This window comes from Neopsephotus bourkii, unplaced genomic scaffold (assembly GCF_033783945.1).
Source record: "Neopsephotus bourkii isolate Nb327-2 ecotype Australia unplaced genomic scaffold, CSIRO-AGI_Nbou_v1 NB_1053, whole genome shotgun sequence".
In the NCBI taxonomy this organism is placed as follows: Eukaryota; Metazoa; Chordata; class Aves; order Psittaciformes; family Psittacidae; genus Neopsephotus; species Neopsephotus bourkii.
In genome coordinates, this window is record NW_026901542.1 from 3526409 (window position 1) to 3546915 (window position 20507).

The 20507-nt window shown below is 42.4% G+C and overlaps 1 protein-coding gene across 2 annotated transcripts; it reads right to left on the minus strand.

Annotated features, from left to right (window-relative positions):
• Positions 1-788: 788 nt before the first annotated feature.
• On the minus strand, positions 789-13717 carry SLC38A2 (solute carrier family 38 member 2). 2 transcript variants are annotated; one of them, XM_061361205.1, is made up of 15 exons: positions 13538-13717; positions 13128-13209; positions 12895-13010; positions 9728-9801; positions 9524-9616; positions 9245-9326; positions 6100-6182; positions 5053-5111; positions 4776-4925; positions 3933-4012; positions 3733-3833; positions 3220-3344; positions 2347-2491; positions 2153-2250; positions 789-1418 (listed from the first exon to the last, which is right to left on the minus strand). In XM_061361205.1, the coding sequence occupies exons 1-15, from the start codon at positions 13654-13656 to the stop codon at positions 1320-1322; spliced, it is 1506 nt and encodes a 501-aa protein (XP_061217189.1). In that variant the 5' UTR covers positions 13657-13717; the 3' UTR covers positions 789-1319. The 2 variants fall into 2 exon arrangements, with proteins under 2 accessions (XP_061217189.1, XP_061217187.1); XM_061361203.1 differs by having other exon boundaries at positions 2153-2491.
• Between the last annotated feature and the right edge of the window lie 6790 nt (positions 13718-20507).

A 20507-nucleotide genomic window follows, 5' to 3' on the forward strand; every position in this document is an offset into this window, starting at 1 on the left:
GTAATTCAGAATCCATTAACGGATGAGTAATTTGAGAAATACTGTACAGTTTCTGAATATTATACAACTAGTAAACTACATCAGGACCTTTTTGTTTTCCTACAGAGTGTTTCAAGATAGATTGGACAGAAAATAAACCCCAACAAACACTGCTACAGCTGACAATGGACCTTAGTAATATGAGAACTCCCAGAGGGAGTTTTATATTAATGGCAACATACGCTCCAGTGCCATTCAGTTTATATCTACAACAGGAAAAAAACCCAACCCCAAAACAGAAACAACAACAAAAAAAAAGCAAAAACCCCCAAACCCTGTTTTACTCAATTGCACTATTGAGTACCTCAAGAAGGGAAATGTCAATGCCAACTTTACAATTCCTAAATTAACTATGTTTTTCTTCAATCGCACCCATTTTAAAGGGCGATATTTTAAAGCTTGAAAATTTGGATTTCCACACCATTTTGGGGTACTAAGGTAACTGTAGTTACTTAATTTAAGTAAGCTGACAAATTATTTTCAGGATTCCTTTCACTCTACCTCAAACTAAGGGAATTTCATGGGAAGCAGTTATCATTAGAGCGAGGTGTCCCTGCCCATGGCAGGGGGGTTGGAACTCGATGATCTTAAGGTCCTTTCCAACCCTAACTATTCTATGATTCTATTAGAGAATTTTGACTTGAATTGGTTCATTTTCTGTTTTGGTCATTAGAAGTACTTAAATAAAATTGCTTCTAGTTATGCCTCTACAGAAAGGCAAACCAGATTTAATTTAGGACACTGATTTAATATTTTTATGAGCTCTTCTATTTTATTCTTTCATTCGTTTTAGAAAAATGTTTCTTAAAGTCAAAATAGTGCTTTTGAGGTCCATAAGAATTTTTGGTACAAAAAATAATAGTGTTTCTCTCTCTCTCTCTCTCATTGGTTAAACACTTCGCTGTAAATTAAAGAGTTATTTCTCACATCAAATGGTTCCATTAGGCACATTCAAGTAAAATAACAAAATATCCAAGTAACAATGACGAAAGCCAAACATGGCTTGATAAAAGTCTACAGAGTTTTCTGTCCATTCTCTGGAATGGAATAAAGTTGTCACTTCCTTCAGCCAGACACTCACGTTGGTTTGATGTTAGCATCCACTTCCACTATGCAGAATAGTTTCTTAAAAACAAGAGTTCGGGTATTCTACAATCAGAAGAACCATCAACAAAGAATCTGCATTTTAAAGGAAGCTGAATAGCTCATTTTCGTTCTCAGTAGGTATCTGAGTGAACACTGGCATCTGAAGTGGAGTATCAGAGATTAAACCAGGGCAGTTAATGGCCATCAGATGCAACATTCTGGGTCCAGTCTAGAATAATCAGTGTCATACACCCAGTCATCACAAGTATACCGCTTAGAAAGAAGAATGCAGCCTGGAAAGAAAGAAAACATAAAGGAAGTATTTCAGATCCTGCTGCTACACCCATGAAGTCATGTGCATTTATGGCACAAAGTAAAAGAGACACAAGATTATAGTAAACAGCAAGGAGTTAGGAACCTTTTCATACTTGGGGTCCTTTTTCAAATAAAAAAGTGCATTTATCTCCGGTAGAGCAGACCTCATCCTCAACTGAGGGAAGTTAATGTAGCTGCTGATAACAGCCAGGATATGCCGCTGTGCTGACTTGATTCTGACTCAGTGTACCTAAGACTTGATTCTGAGTCAGTATGTCCAAGATAAGCAAGAGCACCAAGATCAGTCAGGATGACCCAAACAATTGGTGGAGGTCAGCTTTTATGGGGTAAATTATGTAAGTAAGTCTTGAAAGAAAATTTAAAGGAGAATAACAAGACTTTTTTAGTACAGTTCTTAAGGGAAACCTGTTGAAATTCAGTTCTTGTCAGCAACAGAAGGGCCCAACTATTATTGAGATTGGGGGGATGATAGGTGAGAAAAGTCACTGAAGTGAACTGAGCCTTGTGATGTTTATTTCCTCAGTTTTGAGTACCTGTGCAACTCCCACGTGTTAACTAAGATAACATTAAATCCCAGTTCAATGTCTGCCTTCACCAGGACCTCAACATTCTTGAACTGTTAAGAAGGAAACTGAAGTTCTTCTTCTGAATTAGTAAACAAGTGTGACTATTCATGTTTGGCTATACATACCCCGATCTTTTGCACTGACTTCATTGGTTCCTTCTTCACTAACTTGATATAGAAGGCAGAAGGAAGTATAAAGATCAGCATAGCAGCCGCAGATGCACCTGTATTAAAAAAGCACAGAAATAAATATTCATAACTGCTGCAATGGCATTTTCCAAGATTTTTAAGACTACTTGAACCGATGTGAAAATGCTTACCAATGAATCCAAAGATGTCTCGAATAGTAGGGACAAAGATAACAAGCATGTTGGTAAAGGCCAGAAGAGCAACTGTAATGGAACAGTGACGCCACCATCTAAACTCCTTCCCTGCCCACAACAGCTGGGTAATGGAACTGCGAATCTGTTGAAGAGGGGAAGGAACAAAAAAAACCCAGTCAGTTTAGTGTTCACTGTGGAAACCAGTGACTGTCACCTGACTCAGGCCTTCCTTCTGAAAGTATTTTAACACAATTTTCCGGAATATTTCAGACTTTAGTAAAATTTGAAAGACATTTGTATTTTTTCTTTTTCAATATTTATGTCCTGCATGGAGAGGCAGCTCTGTGTCTACTGCTCTGTTTCTCTTCTCAGTGATTCAGATTTTCAAAGCACAGCCAATAATGGACTGAAAAACGAGGAAAAACATCTGTCTTGGACAAAAAGAAACCCCAGGGATTTTTGTAACATCTAAGGATGCTGCTCAACAACATCCACCTAAATGGCCAGAATTCCATATTCACAATGTACTTACATAAACACAAAGAATTTTGTAAGCTGATATTCTATGATTCCAAGTACTTCCATAAAGGGACAATCCGTTCCACTTCCCCAGTCAAACAATACCATGAAAATAATATAATGGAATGTATTTGTATCTACTGCTTTGTAAGTGTTGCCTATTCATTTAATTTATGTGAATTAACAGTATAGAGCTATTTCATCAAGCTTATTAGAATAAATTTCTTTTTCAGTTAAGAGAAACATTCCATAAATTAATAAATGGGAGTTACCAAATCATCACATAACTGCAGCAGGACAAGGAATGAAAACCAAAAATGGCAGTAAGAGTAAAAAAAGTAAATTACTTACTGGGAAAATAACTACAGGTACAGTAAGGGTTACAGCCATAAGTACAGCAAGACGCACAATCAGAAGAAGAACATCAGCACCCAGATAAGCAGAGTAGGTATGAAGCAGTTCTGGTTCAACTTTTCCTATGAAGAAGTAACAGTCCTTTAATTAGATGTAGTTAACACACTTCTCAGACAAACTGCTTCTGCTCTAAATCCCAAGCAACTTTTACAGTTAGAGCAATAGGAATTGAAAGCCTCAACAGCTCCTGTAAGCATGTTTCCATTTTACACAGGGATAACTCGGAAGGAACTGCATCTGTTTTAATCCAATTTTAGTTCTGTGCCTTGGGCCTAATTCTACTACTGGTCTCTTTCTGGGTGTGCACGTATGAAAGTATTAACCCCACCACCCAACAAACAGTATATATTTAAAACTCATCTAAGTGCTTGCTTGTTCTAACTTAAAAATAATACTGTGGCTCTGCAGAACATAATTCATTTAAAGGAAAGCAAAGAAGGCAGTACTCACCATAGAATGTCAGGTATCCAAAGAGAGCAGCCAATAAATACATGAGGAACATGGCAAAGAAAGATACATAGGACACATTCATCATCCTTTTACGGCTTCGGCTATGAGGAAGAGAAAAAGAAACATTGTTAGCAATGAGAACATACTTTTATATTACTTTTGTTAGTGTAGGGATATTACAGACACATATTAAGATTTACCTTTTCAGTTCTTCATAGATGGGAAGAATTGCAGGATGGCACACAAAAGAAAATGTTAGGATTGGGACAGCATAGACAGTCTGGAAAACAAAAGTGTCTTTCTTAAATATCTCAACAGACATTAGAAATTTAGTTTAAAAAAAATTAATCCATAGATATTTCAGTTTTGACTTAGGCACCAGTCAGTTTTTGATAAAGACTGGCTATTCTCTACAACTGAAACTTTGGCAAAAATTAAAACAAGTTCGTATTTTCTTAAACCCATACCCTGAGGTACCAAACCCTCTCAAATCTCAGTGAAGTCCAATGTGAGCTGAATGTATTTGCATGCAGAATTATGTTCTGCATCTCACTGGCTTAAGCCGTTATAGCCTGATCATGGTACTGGTTATTACACATGCTTCTTCCCCATGTGCGAAGATGCCACTGTAATTGGGAGCATTTCATAAGAGTCAAGAGATTGTGACTGGGAAGTTAAAGTCTATCCCAAACCTTGGCATCCATTTCCCAAATGCTTTGCTATTTACTTCTGCAATCTACTTTTTAAAATGCTTTACTAACTTGAGGAAGCTTGAGAGATGCTGCACTGAAAAATGAGAGATGTATTTATTGCCACTCATCTCAGGCAGGCACCTCAAGCTCCTCTAATTTCTGTATCTGGAGAGTGGAGACATTCAGTCTACAGGAGGTAAACAGTGCCCTACTCTACTGGAACAGAAAGTCTTAGCACATCCCTAAGCTTACAACTTGGCAATTATTCAAAGGAAAAATGACCTAATTTATCTGCTACGTATTTAGTCTCTCAGTTATTTTCAACAGAAGGTCTGAGTTTTAGTCAGTTACCTGTGAATTGAAGATGAAGTATTTTGGCTTGCACATATCATCACTTGTTATGTTTTGATCCACCAAAGGTGCCAGTGTTGCATTTACCAATGTCATGTTCAGGATATCGCTGTCCATAGGACAAGGGATCTGAAACATCTTCCAAATTACCTAGAAATAAAGTTATGTATTTATTGTTACTTTAATGAATACAGTATGTGAAGCTTTTCAGAAACTGTCTCATCTCACTTTAAAATGCAGTTTTAGAAGCACTGTAAGTCTACAAGGTTATACTTACAACAATCAGAAAGAAGACCATACAAAGTAAGGAAAAGCCACTGGTATAGCCCAAATATCCTGTGTTAAAAGAAAGATAAAGAAATCTAAGGTACGTAAACAGAAACACCATTCAAGTCACAACATCATGACAAAACATATTTTCAGTGGTCTCTTTAGACTGCCATTTTCTAAGTGTTACAAAGAACAAGTTAATTACTCATTAACATCTGCTAATCTCAATCCAGAAACAAAAATTATCAAAGGCATATTAGGGTGTATACATACAGGGAGTCTGTAATACAGAACTATACAACTAACAAAAGAATTCCCACACCAACAACTACGTGAACTGCTTGTTACATACCAAGAACGATGAAAGGGTAAATTGTAACAGAACGCACTGTGCCTTTTCCCTTCTGTTTTTACTGATTCACTCAGTTTGTAGAAGGCAGTAATTTGAGAAAGTAATTCACATTGAAGCTCTCAGCAAGTAAGGCTCCAGTACAGGATTTTCTGAACAAACTGAATTATTCCCATAATTCAGTTGTTCCAACTGAATTATTTTATATATCACTGAATTACAGACGTTTCCTATAAAGTATCTGGTATAAATATTCTGCTACTGCTTGGGATCTAAAATGAAAATGTGACTTCTGTTCACGTTGCAAAGACAATTTAACTGCCCTGGGCTAGCATCCCTGGCTAGTATAGGATAGCTTATAACACTATTAGCTAGTAACACCGTTATATATGATTTCACTACTGACCAAAACAGGTCAAACTTTTTGGTAAAAACACAAAAGTCACTGCTGAGCCTTGTTCTAAAGAGCTACCATATCTGTTCACTTTTTGTTCCCCACATCTGTAACTTCCAATACATGTCTTGATTTTTTATTACTATTATTACTTTAAGCAGACTGACAGCAATGACCTGAACACTGATTAGTCCCAAGAGACAGGTTTGGGCACAGATGTTGATTCACATAGTACTTCAGGGCCCAAACATTAGATAAACCCATTTCTCCACAGTATTTTCAAGTGGTTTTGATGGTACTCTACCACTTACCTAAGTTTTTCAGTAAGGACAGAGGAAGAATGAGGATGACAGACACCAGCAGCACTAAATAGTCGCCGTTAAGATACCATTCTCTGCAGGAAAAAAAAGTAGTATTTGTAAATAATCAAAGTACCTAAAAATGATGACATTAGTGTTCGTTCATATCTTCTACAACATATGGCTTCTTAAGTATAATGTAGTACCTGATGTCACAAAGAATTACTATTCAACTTACTAGATGGACCTAAAGCCCTACAACCGCTTCTTATCTCACCCCAAACCTGCATTGTGCCTTTCCTTTAGTGTCCTTTTCTAAAATTAATATGCATCTGGAAGTCAGAAGACAGGAACATAAGTGACTGGTCATAAAAAAAAAAAAAAAAAGGGGGCAACTGGGATCAATCATGGAAAAAATAGTAATTTGCTTAAATGCTGGTTCCCAACTCTCCAGATGTGTTGGAACATCAGGGCCCCAGCAGGGTGGTGATCCACTTTTAATGGAAATGAAATTCTGTTGGGCTCCCTATGGGAGTTCAAAACAGGTGAGGGCTGGAGTTGAGACAGTAGCTCAAGCCCCCTGGCTGGGAAAACTCCAAGCAGCACTGGGAGTCTCTTGGAGGCACATTTAGCCCTTTTCCGTAGGGAAACTATGATAAGGACCTCAGATATTTTATTCAATTTATTCCACAAGAAGTAATAGCTATCTTTTGACAAAACATTTTGGTGTGTTAAGAGAGTAACATCTTCCTTTGACACACAGAAAAACAAAGTCAGATCTGTGTAAATATAATTTCACTGAACTAACAGAAAAACTGATCTTGAGTATTTAATTGTGGCAGGGTAACTGCTTTCTCCACCTGTCCTACAGAATCATCCTGTATTCTTTAAGCAATTTAAGTACCACTAAGCATCTATTCCAATATGTTAATACCTTATATTCTGTTATGCTATTGTCTTTACAGTATGTATTTTAAAATGGACTTTATCTAGATAAACAAAGAAAACCTAATTAGAAATCCGTGAATTCAAATTCAATTGCTGAATTAGAAGCCTATGTATGGCAGTGGAAATATGGAATAAGTTCTACAGACTTGCTCTGGATTTATGTAGTAAATGCAAAACCAGTTTGGTCATCTCTTTCCCCAGTTTTATGTGGGATAGCTAAATGTAAAAAATGTATTTTTGGAAGTTTAGACATGTAGGACATTAACACCACGTACCTTTTGTTGGCTTTCTTTTAAAGTGTAATAGTCTTGTGGTAAGTTTCAACGAAACCACAGCGCAAAGACTCCTTGCATTTGATATAACCTTAAGAACATGCACTTGTTACTGTGCAAGCCCCACATGGAGGCCCTCAGGAGTTTCAGACCGAGGACTTAAAAGTTTGTCTGTGCTCAAGAGTAAGGAATGGGATTGTGCAGCTTCAAGACACAGCTGAGCACTTTAAAAACTGCTAAACAGATTTTAACAATGGAGTTAATATTTGCAATATTGTCTCAGAATTCCAAAGCATCTTCTACAGTAAGCATTATTTTGGGACATTTAAACAGGTAAGTGCTTACATTTTAGGCAGCAGGCTGCCAGAGTGGAATCCAAGCCAATGGCAGCCACCCAGACTCCCCTAAGCAATGAATGGAGACAGTCAGTTAAATGGGGTCCACAATGGGCAGAGCACTGAGAACAGATTTACTTTACATCAGTGTACAGCTGCCTAGTGCCAGCCAACAAGAAAACACTTGAGACACAAATCTCAACTTCTTAATTTTGCCTGCCAGACTGGCAGAGCAGCAGCTGTATCCAGCCTGATTCACAGCCATCAATTTCCCCCTCGAACTGCAACCAATTCTGAATTACTCTATGATGAGGGGGCAATTGTAATTATTTGCCTCCAAGTCCCCTTGTAAGTACTGGCTAGTCCAGGGACTTCCTTAAAAAGTGGAAAATAAGGACTTGAATTCAGCCAAAGGGGGGAAATGAACCTTCCCAGCAAGGAATTTGTAAATGTTACATTACTGAGCAAATGGGGTGGGTGCATTCTTAGAGTACATTAAGGAAAAAAAAAAAAAAGAAAAAAAGAAAGAAAAAAAAGTAGAGAAAAAAGATGGCTAGCACTGTTGTCATGACAATATCTATCACAAGCTGTATGAACACCACCAAATGGCTTGAACCCCTTGGGGAACACAGGCAGAAAAATGCCTACCTTCTGAACTCAGGCTTAGGTGTAAGTTGGAGTCTTGAGCTGCTCAGCCCTCTCAAGACTGGGACACTTCAGGACAAGGCACAGAAGTACAACTCTGAAGAGTGAGATTTATAGCACTTAACTCTATCCATCTGAAGTCAGGCATCTTGTTTTAGATAACTGTTTTTACACACCCTCTCAATATAGAGCTATATGATAAATTGTTCTTTGGAGATGCCCAAAACAGGTGTCTAAGCCAGGTGCACTGAACTAACCACTACAGAGGATCACCTTTCTCCACTGATTATACCAAGACCAGAGTAATAATAAGCTCAAAAATCTAACTTTCAGATGGTATGGTTAGATAAAATGAACCCTACCCAAGGCACCCGCTTTAAAGCTATGCAGGAAAGACACTATGGAGTCAAGGTGTCTCCAAGGCTAGATGGCAATGTGTCCACCATGTTAATCTTGGGCACATAAACTCTGGTTTAGTTCAACATTTAGTCCCCATGTCTTTCTGGGAGCTGTCCCTTAATACATTCATTACATAACTGCACTTTAGCCTTATATTTAATCACTACCCACAATATTAACACTAGAAAACCCAAGTAATCGGTCCAAAACAGTTGGAATACGATTAAGGAAAACAAAACAAAAAACCAACCATGACTGCATTTACATTCCCTTATTGAGAGTATGTACCCACTGGTACATACATTAACACTTACCTGATGTTCTTTACAGAACAGCTTTCTGCAATATGATGCAATACCTGTATTTTTCTACCCCTTCCCCAGGATAGCTGGTTCTAAATGATGTGGAGCACTCAGGGGAAGGAAAAACTTACTGTATCTCTGTCTGAGTAAGAAGCTACCCTATGGTGTACCGAACGTGGTCTTCATGTAAATATAAATACAGTCTCCGTATTTGTTTCTCCTAATGGCTTCTCTGATGAGGAGTTCTAACACCTACCCTGTGGTCTCTTCGATGTTCATAAATGTCTTGATGACCAATGGTAACTCATATTTCACTATGAAGAGGTAGCTTGACATAGCTGTAGGTGAATAACATCATAGATCATTACAAATATAGAATATGCCACAGGATGCAAGAATCACATAACATGTTTCATAACTTCACTTGAACACAAGCAGTTAATGAAGACATGTTGTGTGAAGAAAAAAAGTCTCCAAGAATAAGCAGGGAACAATTAGTATTGACAGTACAAACATTTTAAGACCTTGTCCTCACCTCCAATGTTCTGCATTGTAATTGATCCAGAAGCAGCAAGTTTTCCAGCCATACCAAATGCCTTCATTCCCAACTGTTCATACAACAAAGATCCTGAAAGAAAACAAGATAATCCATTGGAAGGGTGTGTTTCAATGATATCATATTTCAATGCTATCATATGAAACAAATACTGTATGCTTATAAAATAGTGATTTGCCATACCTCCTTCATTGGCAGTCTTCAAAAGGAGATGCACTGAATATAAAGAAAATATTGAGACAAACAGCAGAAGTATCCTGGGGGAGGAAAACACGCAAATTTTACTAGCCATAAATGACTTACTGTAACCCTATTAAATAAAGGTGTATCAAACAACAAAATTAATCATGTTAAGATATTATCTTTTAAACTCCTATAGATTCTAAGGCCAGTTAAAAGCATTCTGAAAACCCAACTAATGACTAATTTAGAAAGGATTTTATGCCGAAATTGCTTTTCAGAGGCATGGAGATCAGTTGTAGCGTAGGATTAAACAATGTTTACATTCAGGGTTAAGTGGCCTAAGCATCAAAAGACCATTATAACTGGTTACATTTGACATAAGTAACAGTGTCAATGAGAATGGTCTTTGTATCATTGTAAGAAACTGTATTTCTCCTGCCTTCCTGTTCTTGTTCAAAAGTAACCATCCATTATCCATCATAGTTACCCATCTATTGACCATCCAATTGTGAGTTAACTGCAGCTACAGTGAAGATTATCTCTTGGTCTTAAACAAATCAGCTTTTCACAGCTTAAACCTGTGCTATCTTTTTTTATATAAAGATGAAACTGCAAAAGCCTGAAAGAACTGACTCAAAATTCAGATATATCAAGAGCTCTGTTTTCAATGGAAATACATTAAAAAATAACGTTAATAAAAAAAACAACAACCCTTTCTTTGCTCAAGTTACTCTTCATGTGTGCTTACATAGGAATTGCTAGCAGCGTGTTTATCTTCCCCACAGCTTTTACATGCAATACATATTTGCAACATGTAGAGCTCGGATCTCTCAAGAACACATCTCTCCCACAACAAATGCACTTCCTGCAGTGGCACACTAGGGGGGACTTCTCAACTGCTGAAGAACACAGTGGAAAATTACAACACGTTAAAAAAAACCCAACACCCTGGCCTTTCTTACACCTATACAAGCATTCTGCTTTATAGGAAAGCTAAGAATCTGAAAAATGCTGCCCCAAAAATGGCAAAATCCATCTAGAGTTCCCACAATATTCTTTACATTTTGGGTAATTTTTGATGTTGGCAAAATTAGTAAACCCTGCACAGAGAACTGGAAACCAGAACATCTGAGAAAATCTTTGCAGATGAATGTATGAGGAATACAGGAAACTTGTGTTACTGTGCCAATTCAACACCAACACATGCACACAAATAAACCCCTGTATTTCTGACAGGCAGAGATTAACCAGGATGTAACTCAAACATCAAAACAGGACAGCAAGATGTGAAAGGTTCATTAAACCATCACAGATCTTGGACCCCTCAGTCCTAACCTTGAATTGCTGCCTACGGTGTTGACAAGATCAGTCAGCAAACTCATCTTGAAGCTCAGTTTCTGGCTTCCATACTGCATCATTCATTGATTTAGTGCTGACACAAGTGACAAGTCACAGCACTGACACAAGTGACTTCATGCAGTCTTCAAAGAATTTACTGCCTTAATCAACTGCATCTGCATCTGAATCTGTAATCTAGTTATTAAAGGATGTCTGTAATGCCCTCAATGTCATCATAAATCCTCAGTATCATCAGTGATTGACTGCCTTGCTGCCTTGGAACTGTACAAACTGCACCAAGTTTTGCAAGGTTTATCTTTCGCATCAGTACTAACACAAATAGATCTGAACGCAGTATCTGGAAATGCAAAGGTAACTAAACGACCTCAGCACCCAATTGTTAAATTGGCAGTTTTGAACATTTTTGTCTTCAGAAAACAGGATCCTTGTTATATGTAAATCTATTCAAATATTGAACCTCACATTCTTTATTTTTCTCTCCTCAGAGATGTTCCAATTACATTATATTGTATGCATTGCAGAACACCTTTAGAGCACGAAACTGATGTGCAGAGAAATTAAGTACCTCTTCTGAATTCATGTTACAAAGCTGTCCATTCAGTTTAGCATCATCTAAATAAGTCTTAGTAAAACTTTAACAAATTGTCATGTATTTAAAATAAAATCCTTTAGATCAGAACTTTACATGCTGCTAGTTTCCTCAGGAAACTTGAATGCCACCCCGACATACTGTGAAATGCATGGAAGTAAACCTGACCTACGACCTTCTGGAAATCTGGTAAGAGAGTAAAGCAAATTTCAGGCTAAACATTACTCTTCACTTGTTCTTGAACGTTTAGCACATTTATCTATTTCCATGATAAAAAATACACAGTTCCTTTAAACATATCCATGGATTCCCATTTGCACTCACTAATACTACATGTTGTGTGAGCTGAACTGCCTTCAATATATGAAAAACATACTTTCCCAAGACATTTAGGTGCAGTGAGCATAACTGTTTCCTGACGTAATTTCCAATTACATTATCCGACTCTCATTTTATGCCTGAAAGCTTCTGTCAATACAGACATCGCAATAAAGATATGCTGGTTATCCTACACCCCTCCCTTGCAGGGAGACTGCAACTTTTATAGGTGAAGCTGAAACCAGGTCCCTGAATTGAGCATAATAATGCTCAGTAATAAAAGCACTGCCATGAAAAAGATTTCTTTACTGGTGTGAAGATGCACATTGCATCTCTGTTCCTGAAATTAGCTGTGCTTAAAGGAGACCCTAATTGGTAGGATTGGGTCACAGAAATATTTAGGAGTAGAAACAGCAAGAGACAAGCAAAATAATCCTTTTCTGCCTACTTTTTTCTTCTGTCTGCAGCTTGATCCTGTACTTTTTGTGCAATTATCACTTCCACTAATTGAAAGACTTCTGTTGTCGTTAATTTCAGTGAACTCTAAAGGAAACGGCTAATGCAGACTTCAGTATTTTAAGTAGCACCTCCTTCCCAATTGGAGAATGGAATTTTCAAGGGAAGTCTATCAGCTACTCATGAAGAAAATACATCTAAGTAAAGGAAAATTCACTGTAAAGTGTTTAGTGGGTTGCAGAACTTGTAATGAATCTGTTTAATTTCTGCAAGTCTTTCTGAATGTATCAGAGTCTCTTACAAGCTATAAAATCTTAATATGCAATTCTGAACCCTACGGCAATGATGGGTATTTTGGAAAGGTCATATCCTTATACCAAGTGTTTTCCATTATTAGTTATACAGCAGAAAGAGTATTTTTGTTTATGAACCAAAAGATACTTACACAAAAAGAGCAATTCCAGTGTTAGCCATGGCATAAGAAAGACCAAGAATGCCACTACCCACAATGGCATTGCTCAGATTAAATACTGACATTCCAAAGGAAGTAGTACCCGGATGCTGAGAAAAGGAAGACAGGTAATAGTTAGTGGAAAATTAACACTTATTTTAGAATTATCACAAACATAACATTGGCAAGAAAGGGTCTGTTTCGAAACATCACTGGTATGTACTTACATACTGAGTTTCATATTTCTTCTTTCCAAGATTGGAGTCGAGCAGGAAATTCTGATTTTCTGGATCAATATCCGCATAGTGGCTGTAAAAAACATTGCATCATTAGCGACTGTCACGGGCAACTTGCGTATTAACTTCCCATTCAGCCATTCCGAAACACTTCAAAGGGAAGCCAGAAAACCAGCGGAACGACCAGAGGTGTACCCCCCCCCCCCCCATTCATTCCCCCGTATCCGGCCAGCACACAAAGCCCTGCGCTGTTTACATCCGCGGTCACTTCCGTGCGTCCGTAACGCGTGCCAGACACGCGGCACCTCCCGACCCGAGGCGCCGTTTGAAACTAAAGGCTGCAGCGTGTCGCCGGTGGCCGCGGCTGGGTGCGCGGTGCCGGCAGCGGGGCGCGCCCTCACCTCTTCATGGCAGCGGGCTTGGTGGGGTAGGGGTAGGTGAAGTCGTTGCTGTTGGAGCTGTAGCTGCTGCTGTCCTCGTCCGGGGAGATGTTGAACTTGCCCACCTCGGCGCTGCTCATCCTGCCGGGATGGGGCCGCTCTTTTGTCCTTGGCGGCGGGGGGATCGCCGCGCCTGCGGAGGTGGGGAGGCGACGTCAGTTGCCGCAGCGGGCGCCGCGCCGAGCCCAGCCGCGGGCACGTCACGTGGCCCAGGCGCGCTCCCCCGCCCGCCGCCGAGTGGAAAAGTACCAGGAGCGTGGGGCGGGGGGCGCGCGCGCGCGCTCTGACAAAGGTGGGACCCGCGGCGGGGCTGGTGGGGGGGGGCACGACCGAGCGCTACCGGACCCGCTCCCAACGCTACGGGCACGTCGGAGGTACCGGTAGCGGCACCGGCACCAGCACCAGCACCGCCGCGCCCTCCCGACACCGCCCCCCCCCCCCCCCGATAGCGGGGCGCAGACTGATGCAACACCAGCGGGAGATGTCACACTGCGCCTCCCGCCCCGCGGGCGCCCCTCTGTTTACCTCCCCCCTCCCCACCGGTGACACCGGGCATCCCCGGCGCTTTCAATGGGAAAACGCGGACCGGTCGCGGGACTGCCCCACGCGGCAGCCGCTCGGGGTTTTTTCCATCCCGGCGGTGTGTCCCTGGGAGCACCCGGCACCGCGCGTCCCCGAGGAGCCCGGCGGGGCTGAGCGGCAAGGCGAAGGGGGGCTGCCGCCGGGAAAGGCTGCGCCCCGAAAATCGCCTCGTTCCTTCTCCCGCGCCGTACCTTCTTCGCAAGGTCCGGAAAGCGGGTTCTTCTCCCGGGGTAAGGAGATGCTCCTCTGGCCGCTGCTGCTCCTTGCGAGGGAAGAAAACCCTTGACTGTAAAACGTCAACGAAAGCAGACCCCTAAATAAATAAAGGCAGGGAAAATTCCCTTCAAAGAGCCAGCGGTGTCAAAGGCAAAGGAAATCTCTCGTCCGTGGCTCTCCGACGGAGGCGCTCCCGGTCTGACGGCCCCCTCGGGGCGCCGCCGCTCTTCAGACAGGAATGCGGGCGCGTCATCGCGGAGGGGCGCGGCGCCCGCGCACCGCCCCCCGCCCTGCCCGCCCGGCTGACCCCTGCGCCGCCGAACGAGGGGTGCGGGGCGGGGACAGGGGGAGCACCGCCGCCCTACCGAGGGGTGGAAGCCGGTTCACCGGCCTGTGCCCTGCGGGGGGTCGGGAGCGGGACCGCCGGTGCATGGGAGCGGTGGTGGCGCCGGGCAGCTCTCCCGTGTACACGGCGGGGCGGCTGCGCTCCACCGCGGAGACGGGAGGCGCGGGGCTTGTCGAGGGCACACGGTGAGAAAGGTGTTTCCGCCTGCCCCGTGCTGTACCCGCAGCTTGACGGCAGTACCGGGTACGGACTGATCGGGAGGGGGGGGGCTCCCTCCCAGTTCCCACGCTGGCGCTGCCCCGCGGCTCGGTGCACGGCCGGGATGCGGTGCCACCGGCTCATAGCCACCCACTGCCGTCAAGCGCTATTTTTAACGTGCGAGCAAGTAGCGACGCACGTGCGAGCCTCGAGCGTTTCCTCCGGGAAAGCCATCCAGAATGACGGCCTCCCCCTAGTGATGCCAGGCAGGACAAACCCCAATGGAGGGAAGAAAGAGTGGTGGTGGGGGAAACATCCCCCTTGCCTTTCCTCAAGCAATCAGAAACTCTGGAGGGCTTCGCTGCTTTACCGGCTGCAGAAGGGGGCAGCCAGGCTTTGGTCTTCCCCTGAGCCTCTCACACACGCTGCGGGAGTGCAGCCCCAGAGGAGGCTTGGACACTGCTGCAGGGGACCCCTTGGCCACTGTTTCTGCAGACAGAGGGGGTCTGAGGTAGGTGGTGCTGCCAGCCTCGAGTATGGAGTGTGGCTAGTATGGAGAATGACTTTGTGTTCGCTTGTCCTCTCCGTGTTCCCTCTCCGCCTTGCAGCACCCATAGCTCGGTGTGAGGCCCTCCTGACGGCACATCTAAACCGGCCCGGGGAGGCCGCAGCGGGGCCGGGAGCTGCTCGCACCGTCGAGGGGCAGCGACCGCCGCACGGCCACCCGCGCTCCCGGGCCTTGCGGAGGGGGACACGCGGGGTTCCCCTGAGCTGAGACAGCGCAGGAGGGCCGGGCCCTGCTTGGAGACCCCCGGCGGCATGCGGGAAAGCCGGGAGGCGGCGGGGCGCACCCGCTCCCGCTGCGGAACGTTCTGGATGTGCGCCGGGGCCGGGGGGCGGGGCACGCGCGGGAGATGCGGAGCCGAAAATTTTCCATCCCCGCAGTTCTGCCCCCGCCCCCCGCGCCATCAGGCACGTGACGTCACGCCCCTCCCATTTCCCCCTTCCATCCCCCCCCCCGCAGCCCAGCCCTGGTGTGTGAGGCGGTGCGGTGCGGGGTGCGGTGTTCGGTGTTGCGTTCCGCTCCGCAGCTCCCCGCGCACCCCCGGGGCAGAGGGGCGCGGCGGTGGCGGCCCGTGTTGCTCATGGGTTGGGCTGGGCCGGGCCGGGCCTGAGCCACCGGCGATGTGTCCTTAGTGTGTGTGGGTCGGGTGCTAGGCGTCTCGTAGCGGGGTTTGGGATCACTCATCTCGGGGTGCTTTAGGGATGGACGCGGCCCCTCGGAGCCACCTGCAGCTCAGGACGCCTTGGGGCCGAGCCTCACCCGCTTGCAGGCGAGGGAAGCGACACTTGGGGTGCTGTGGTGTTTCAGAGCTGCAGCCGTAGCGCGTTCAGTCCTCCTGGAAACGTGGCAGCCTTGGTAGGAGGTCCGCAGAGGCTGCCGCGGCCTGATGGGTTAAACTGAAAGGACCGTACAGCGCCGCTTGAAAGCGCCGTCACGGTGATAGGTAAACAAGCATTGCTACCGGAGAGGCGGGTCACACGCCTCTTTGAATGGGAACGTGGATGCCTTATGGGTCCTCCAGTCAGTCCCATTCTTCAGGTGTCAGCAGTTCTGTGAAATTACAGTTTACACGAGAGAGAGGTCAAGGTGACCTGTTTATTGTGGGTTTGGAGAGCGTTAACAACAAGCGCAGTGATGTAGCTCTAACGTTTCCAGGATCTCTTTCAAGGCAAGTGCACAGATTTGGTGCACATTGAAGTGTCCCATGTGCTCCTGGTAAATACAGAAGTTGCCTTCATGGATGTAGCCTGATTGCCATGAGCAGTACAAAACAAAATAGCAAAACAAAAGCTCTGCTGTACAAGTGCTTGATTTTTCTTTTTTTTTTTTTTTTTTTACTACAACTGCCATAATATTATGAGGAGGAAAAAAAATGAGGCTTCTTTGCTCATTATGAGAAGAAAAAATGGTAAAATCCATACAGGAAGAAAAATTGCTCTTTTTCTAATGGCCCCATTATTGGAAGGTTCACTGTGCAACATGCGAGTGCAATCTGCACTGCTCCGGAATATTGAGTCTTTAAACTTGTTACCCATGCAGCCTGTTTGATGGTTCAAATGGTCTGCTTTTTCAAGTGGTTTTAAGTAATGCCTCACTGATTGAATTATAATTTTCCTGACTTTGTAATTGCCAAGAATGTCCTTGGCAAAATATACATACAATGTGTTTCATCCAGTTTTGAAAAATATTTTGTAATCAGAACAATAAAAGTTAATGTTCATCAGTTCCTCCCACCACACTTTCAACGATTCACTTGTTTTCATGTCCTGCTGTTCTTTCTCCCTTTTTTTGGTGTTCTTATGTTGTTTTTTCCTCCCCTTTCTTTTTATTCTCCTTGTCCCTCAGTCACCCTCATCTTTATACCTTAACTTTGTTTGCCTTTTATTTATAGTTTTTTATTATAGATGTGTGCACCTAATCGTTGCAAGCTTCCTTACAACATCTGAGCCTTTAGGATAGTTGAGAATCTCTTAATCTGGAAATTCTCTTCCTACTTTTTGTATTCATAAGATAACCCAGCACAGTTCTGGAGACTAAAAACTGCTGAGGATTATTTATGTTTTTTAAACACTGAAAACCAGGGTTTTGTATTTTCTTTAATAGAGCTGTGGGTGATGTGTCTTAGTCAGGTTTCCCATGCTGAAAGACCTTATAGTCTTTTATGGGGAGATGCCTTACACTTTCAAAACAAAGCAAAACCAGACAAAGATAACATGTTACTGTAAGGATGTTGTAAAAGAAATGGTAAGTTAGTTGCTAGGTGGTGTAAAAATTGAGTTGTGTTCAGTTATATAGGTAGAAATGAGCTGGAGTTTTCAAAGTATTACACAGGAAGATAACGGGGTGGTTTCATCTGAAGAGCTGTCTGCTATGCTCCTCTAAATGCTGGTGTGCAGCTCAGGCTGTGCTGTAGATTTACCCCATGCCATAACATGGCCTACAAGTAACTGGCCTGTGAACGGTTTCTTTTTGAATTGTATTAGTTGTTTTTATGTTTAGAAAAAGAAGTAGCTGGCAAGTGCCCGTGGTTTTTCTTTGCTCATGTTTAAGCAAATAAAAGGCCTTTGTAATATGGGAGGTTCTTGTTTCATGCTATTTCTTCCTATGTATATAAACAAACTTTGTGGAATACTGCAAAACTCTCTGTAGGACATGCCCAGTAAAGTCATTTGTGTTTATGCTATGCATCAAAAAGTTATGTGTACAGTAATAATGTAAACGTCAAGTCCATCCACATGGTTTTTAGATGATGCTTTCTAAATTGCCCAAAGGATATCTAATGAAATATGTAATATGTCAAAGCAATCTGTACTAATAGCTACATAACATTCATTTTGCCTGTGCCTAGTATGAATAATATAAAAATCCCAACAGAGTAAGGATGTGCATCGGGTAAACTCCTTGGTACCGTCAAGAGTCTGGGGAAGGATGGTGATGCACAACGGTGACAGGGACCTGAGAGTTACATTACGTCCTGAGTGAAGCATCTGCAAAGTGATCTCTACATGACAGCCACGGTCTGTCATGAGGAAGAGCTGGAAGTGTGGGTGAGTGAGTGGGGAAAACAAGGACTCATGGTTTTGCTGCATGGACTCAGTGGTCCATGAAGATGCAGGTGGGGCTATGGGTTCCACCATCCTTCCAAACAGTTTGGTTCATTATTCTTACCTCACATGGACTGCCTGTAGCGTGTAATTAATGAAATTACAGGTTCTGATTATATGCTTTCTCAAACAAAACTTCCACTGAAGCCAAGAGGTATTACGAGTGCATAAGGAATGCAGGATTGCATATCCTGCCTCTTGGGGCTTTATGATGGTGAGTTGGAGTTACATATTAAACTCGGTTTAAGCCTTAATTTTTTCCCTCTGTGTTTATCCTAGTCTAGTTTCAGTTTTGCAATACGAAAACAACAAAATCACTATGTTAAGAACATAAGCAGCAGCATTCTTCTAAAAAATAGTACATTTACTATAATTATAATGTGGATTTAAGCCAAAAATAGGGAGAGATTCTGAGTCTTGAGTTTTCAAGCCGTCTGATTATGTTGTTACACTTCAATAAACTTAAAAACAGTGGGTGCTGCATGAGATCTACAGTACTAGTCATCCGCAAGAAGTTGTCAGCCTTAAATGGACATTGCCAGTTGCTATAAAAATATTATTTGTGTTATATTTTTAACTCTCTAACATTTTTAGGGGTTTTAAAAATAGCGTTTCTCCATTAATCTTGATTCATCTTTTCCACTCTTCAAACACTGTTGGTTATTTCTAATTTCCTGTGTGAAACTGATGTATGTTTTTAAGTATATCTTTTTGTTTGTTTTTTTAAGAATATATTTTTGTTTGTTTATATCTTTTGTCTAGTACAGATCTAAAAAAGCTTTGGAAATGGTATTTGTTTATTAACTGGTAAATGAATTTGAAGCTCTTTCATTTTCTGTAAGCTATCTCACATATTTGTGTTTAGATCCTTACAGGAATAGGAGCTACTATTTTTGTTCTTCTCCCATTTGCTGGTGGCAGAGTACAATTTAACATGTACATTTGAATTCCCAGAGATGTTATTGCAGTAATTACAGCAGACTGTACATCAGCATCACTTGTTATGTCAGCAGATCTTTGAGGATCTTGTTTGTCGACTGTCTAATGCTTCACATCTTGAAAATGTCACTTGCATTTTTGTGGTTCCCTTAAAAATAGTGTAAGTTTAAGGCATTAGATGGAGTTCTCCAGCAAGGCTCTGTGGAAGACCTGTATTTGTAAGGGAACAGAACTGGAATAATTGTGTAGTTAGCAAGATGTTTCTGTGCTTTACCAGTTAGAGTAAGTGTGGAGGCACTAATGGTCCAATAAAGGGTGAACTAGGGCAGGAGATCAGCAAGCACTATACTTTGATGGAAAATAAAGCCTCAGTGAGCCAGCAAAATCAGCTCCTCACTTTCTTGCCAAAAAAAAATACAGTGAAAACACAGCAATAAACCCATTATAATTGGATCTCCATTCTGTAAATGTGTGTGAGTTTGTATGCATTATCCCTTTTTTTTTTTTCTGTAAAATTGTGTCCCTGAATGTTTTGAGGACTGGATGACTTGAGGACTGGATCCTACTTTGTGGATGACATACTGAACATGAAATTCCACTTTTCATCTTGAGCACAAGAATAGCTATTTACAGTATCACAGAAGGTCCCTAAAATCTGATACATTTTCTCTGACAGGGGCCAGTAGAAGATGGTAGGTAAAAGCATAGGACCGCGTGGTTGTATGTTCTAGCAGTTTGGTGTCTAGGAGCTACTGAGCCAAAGGTTGCCTCCATGTGTTTGCATTTAGAAGTTTCTGGTGCTCATCTGCATGAAGTTGTTGAATCACTTTTGAACCCACGCTTAATTTGATATGTATCATAAGTGGTGGCAAAGCTGACTTGGGCATTTACCAAAACTTCTTCCATTTGTTATTTTTTTTCCCCCAGACTTCTTCCTGATCAGTTCATTCGAGATCCCCAGGTTTTGAACAGTAAGAATTG

Bases quoted from the DNA above. Each gene is read 5' to 3' on its own strand.
- SLC38A2 (XM_061361203.1), bottom strand. From the start codon at position 13,656: ATGAGCAGCGCCGAGGTGGGCAAGTTCAACATCTCCCCGGACGAGGAC. The intron at 9,802-12,894 runs GTAAGTATCTTT...TTCCTCCCCCAG, and splicing joins ACTGGAATTGCTCTTTTTGT to GATACTTCTGCTGTTTGTCT. The intron at 3,345-3,732 runs GTGAGTACTGCC...ACTTCTTCATAG, and splicing joins TGGATACCTGACATTCTATG to GAAAAGTTGAACCAGAACTG.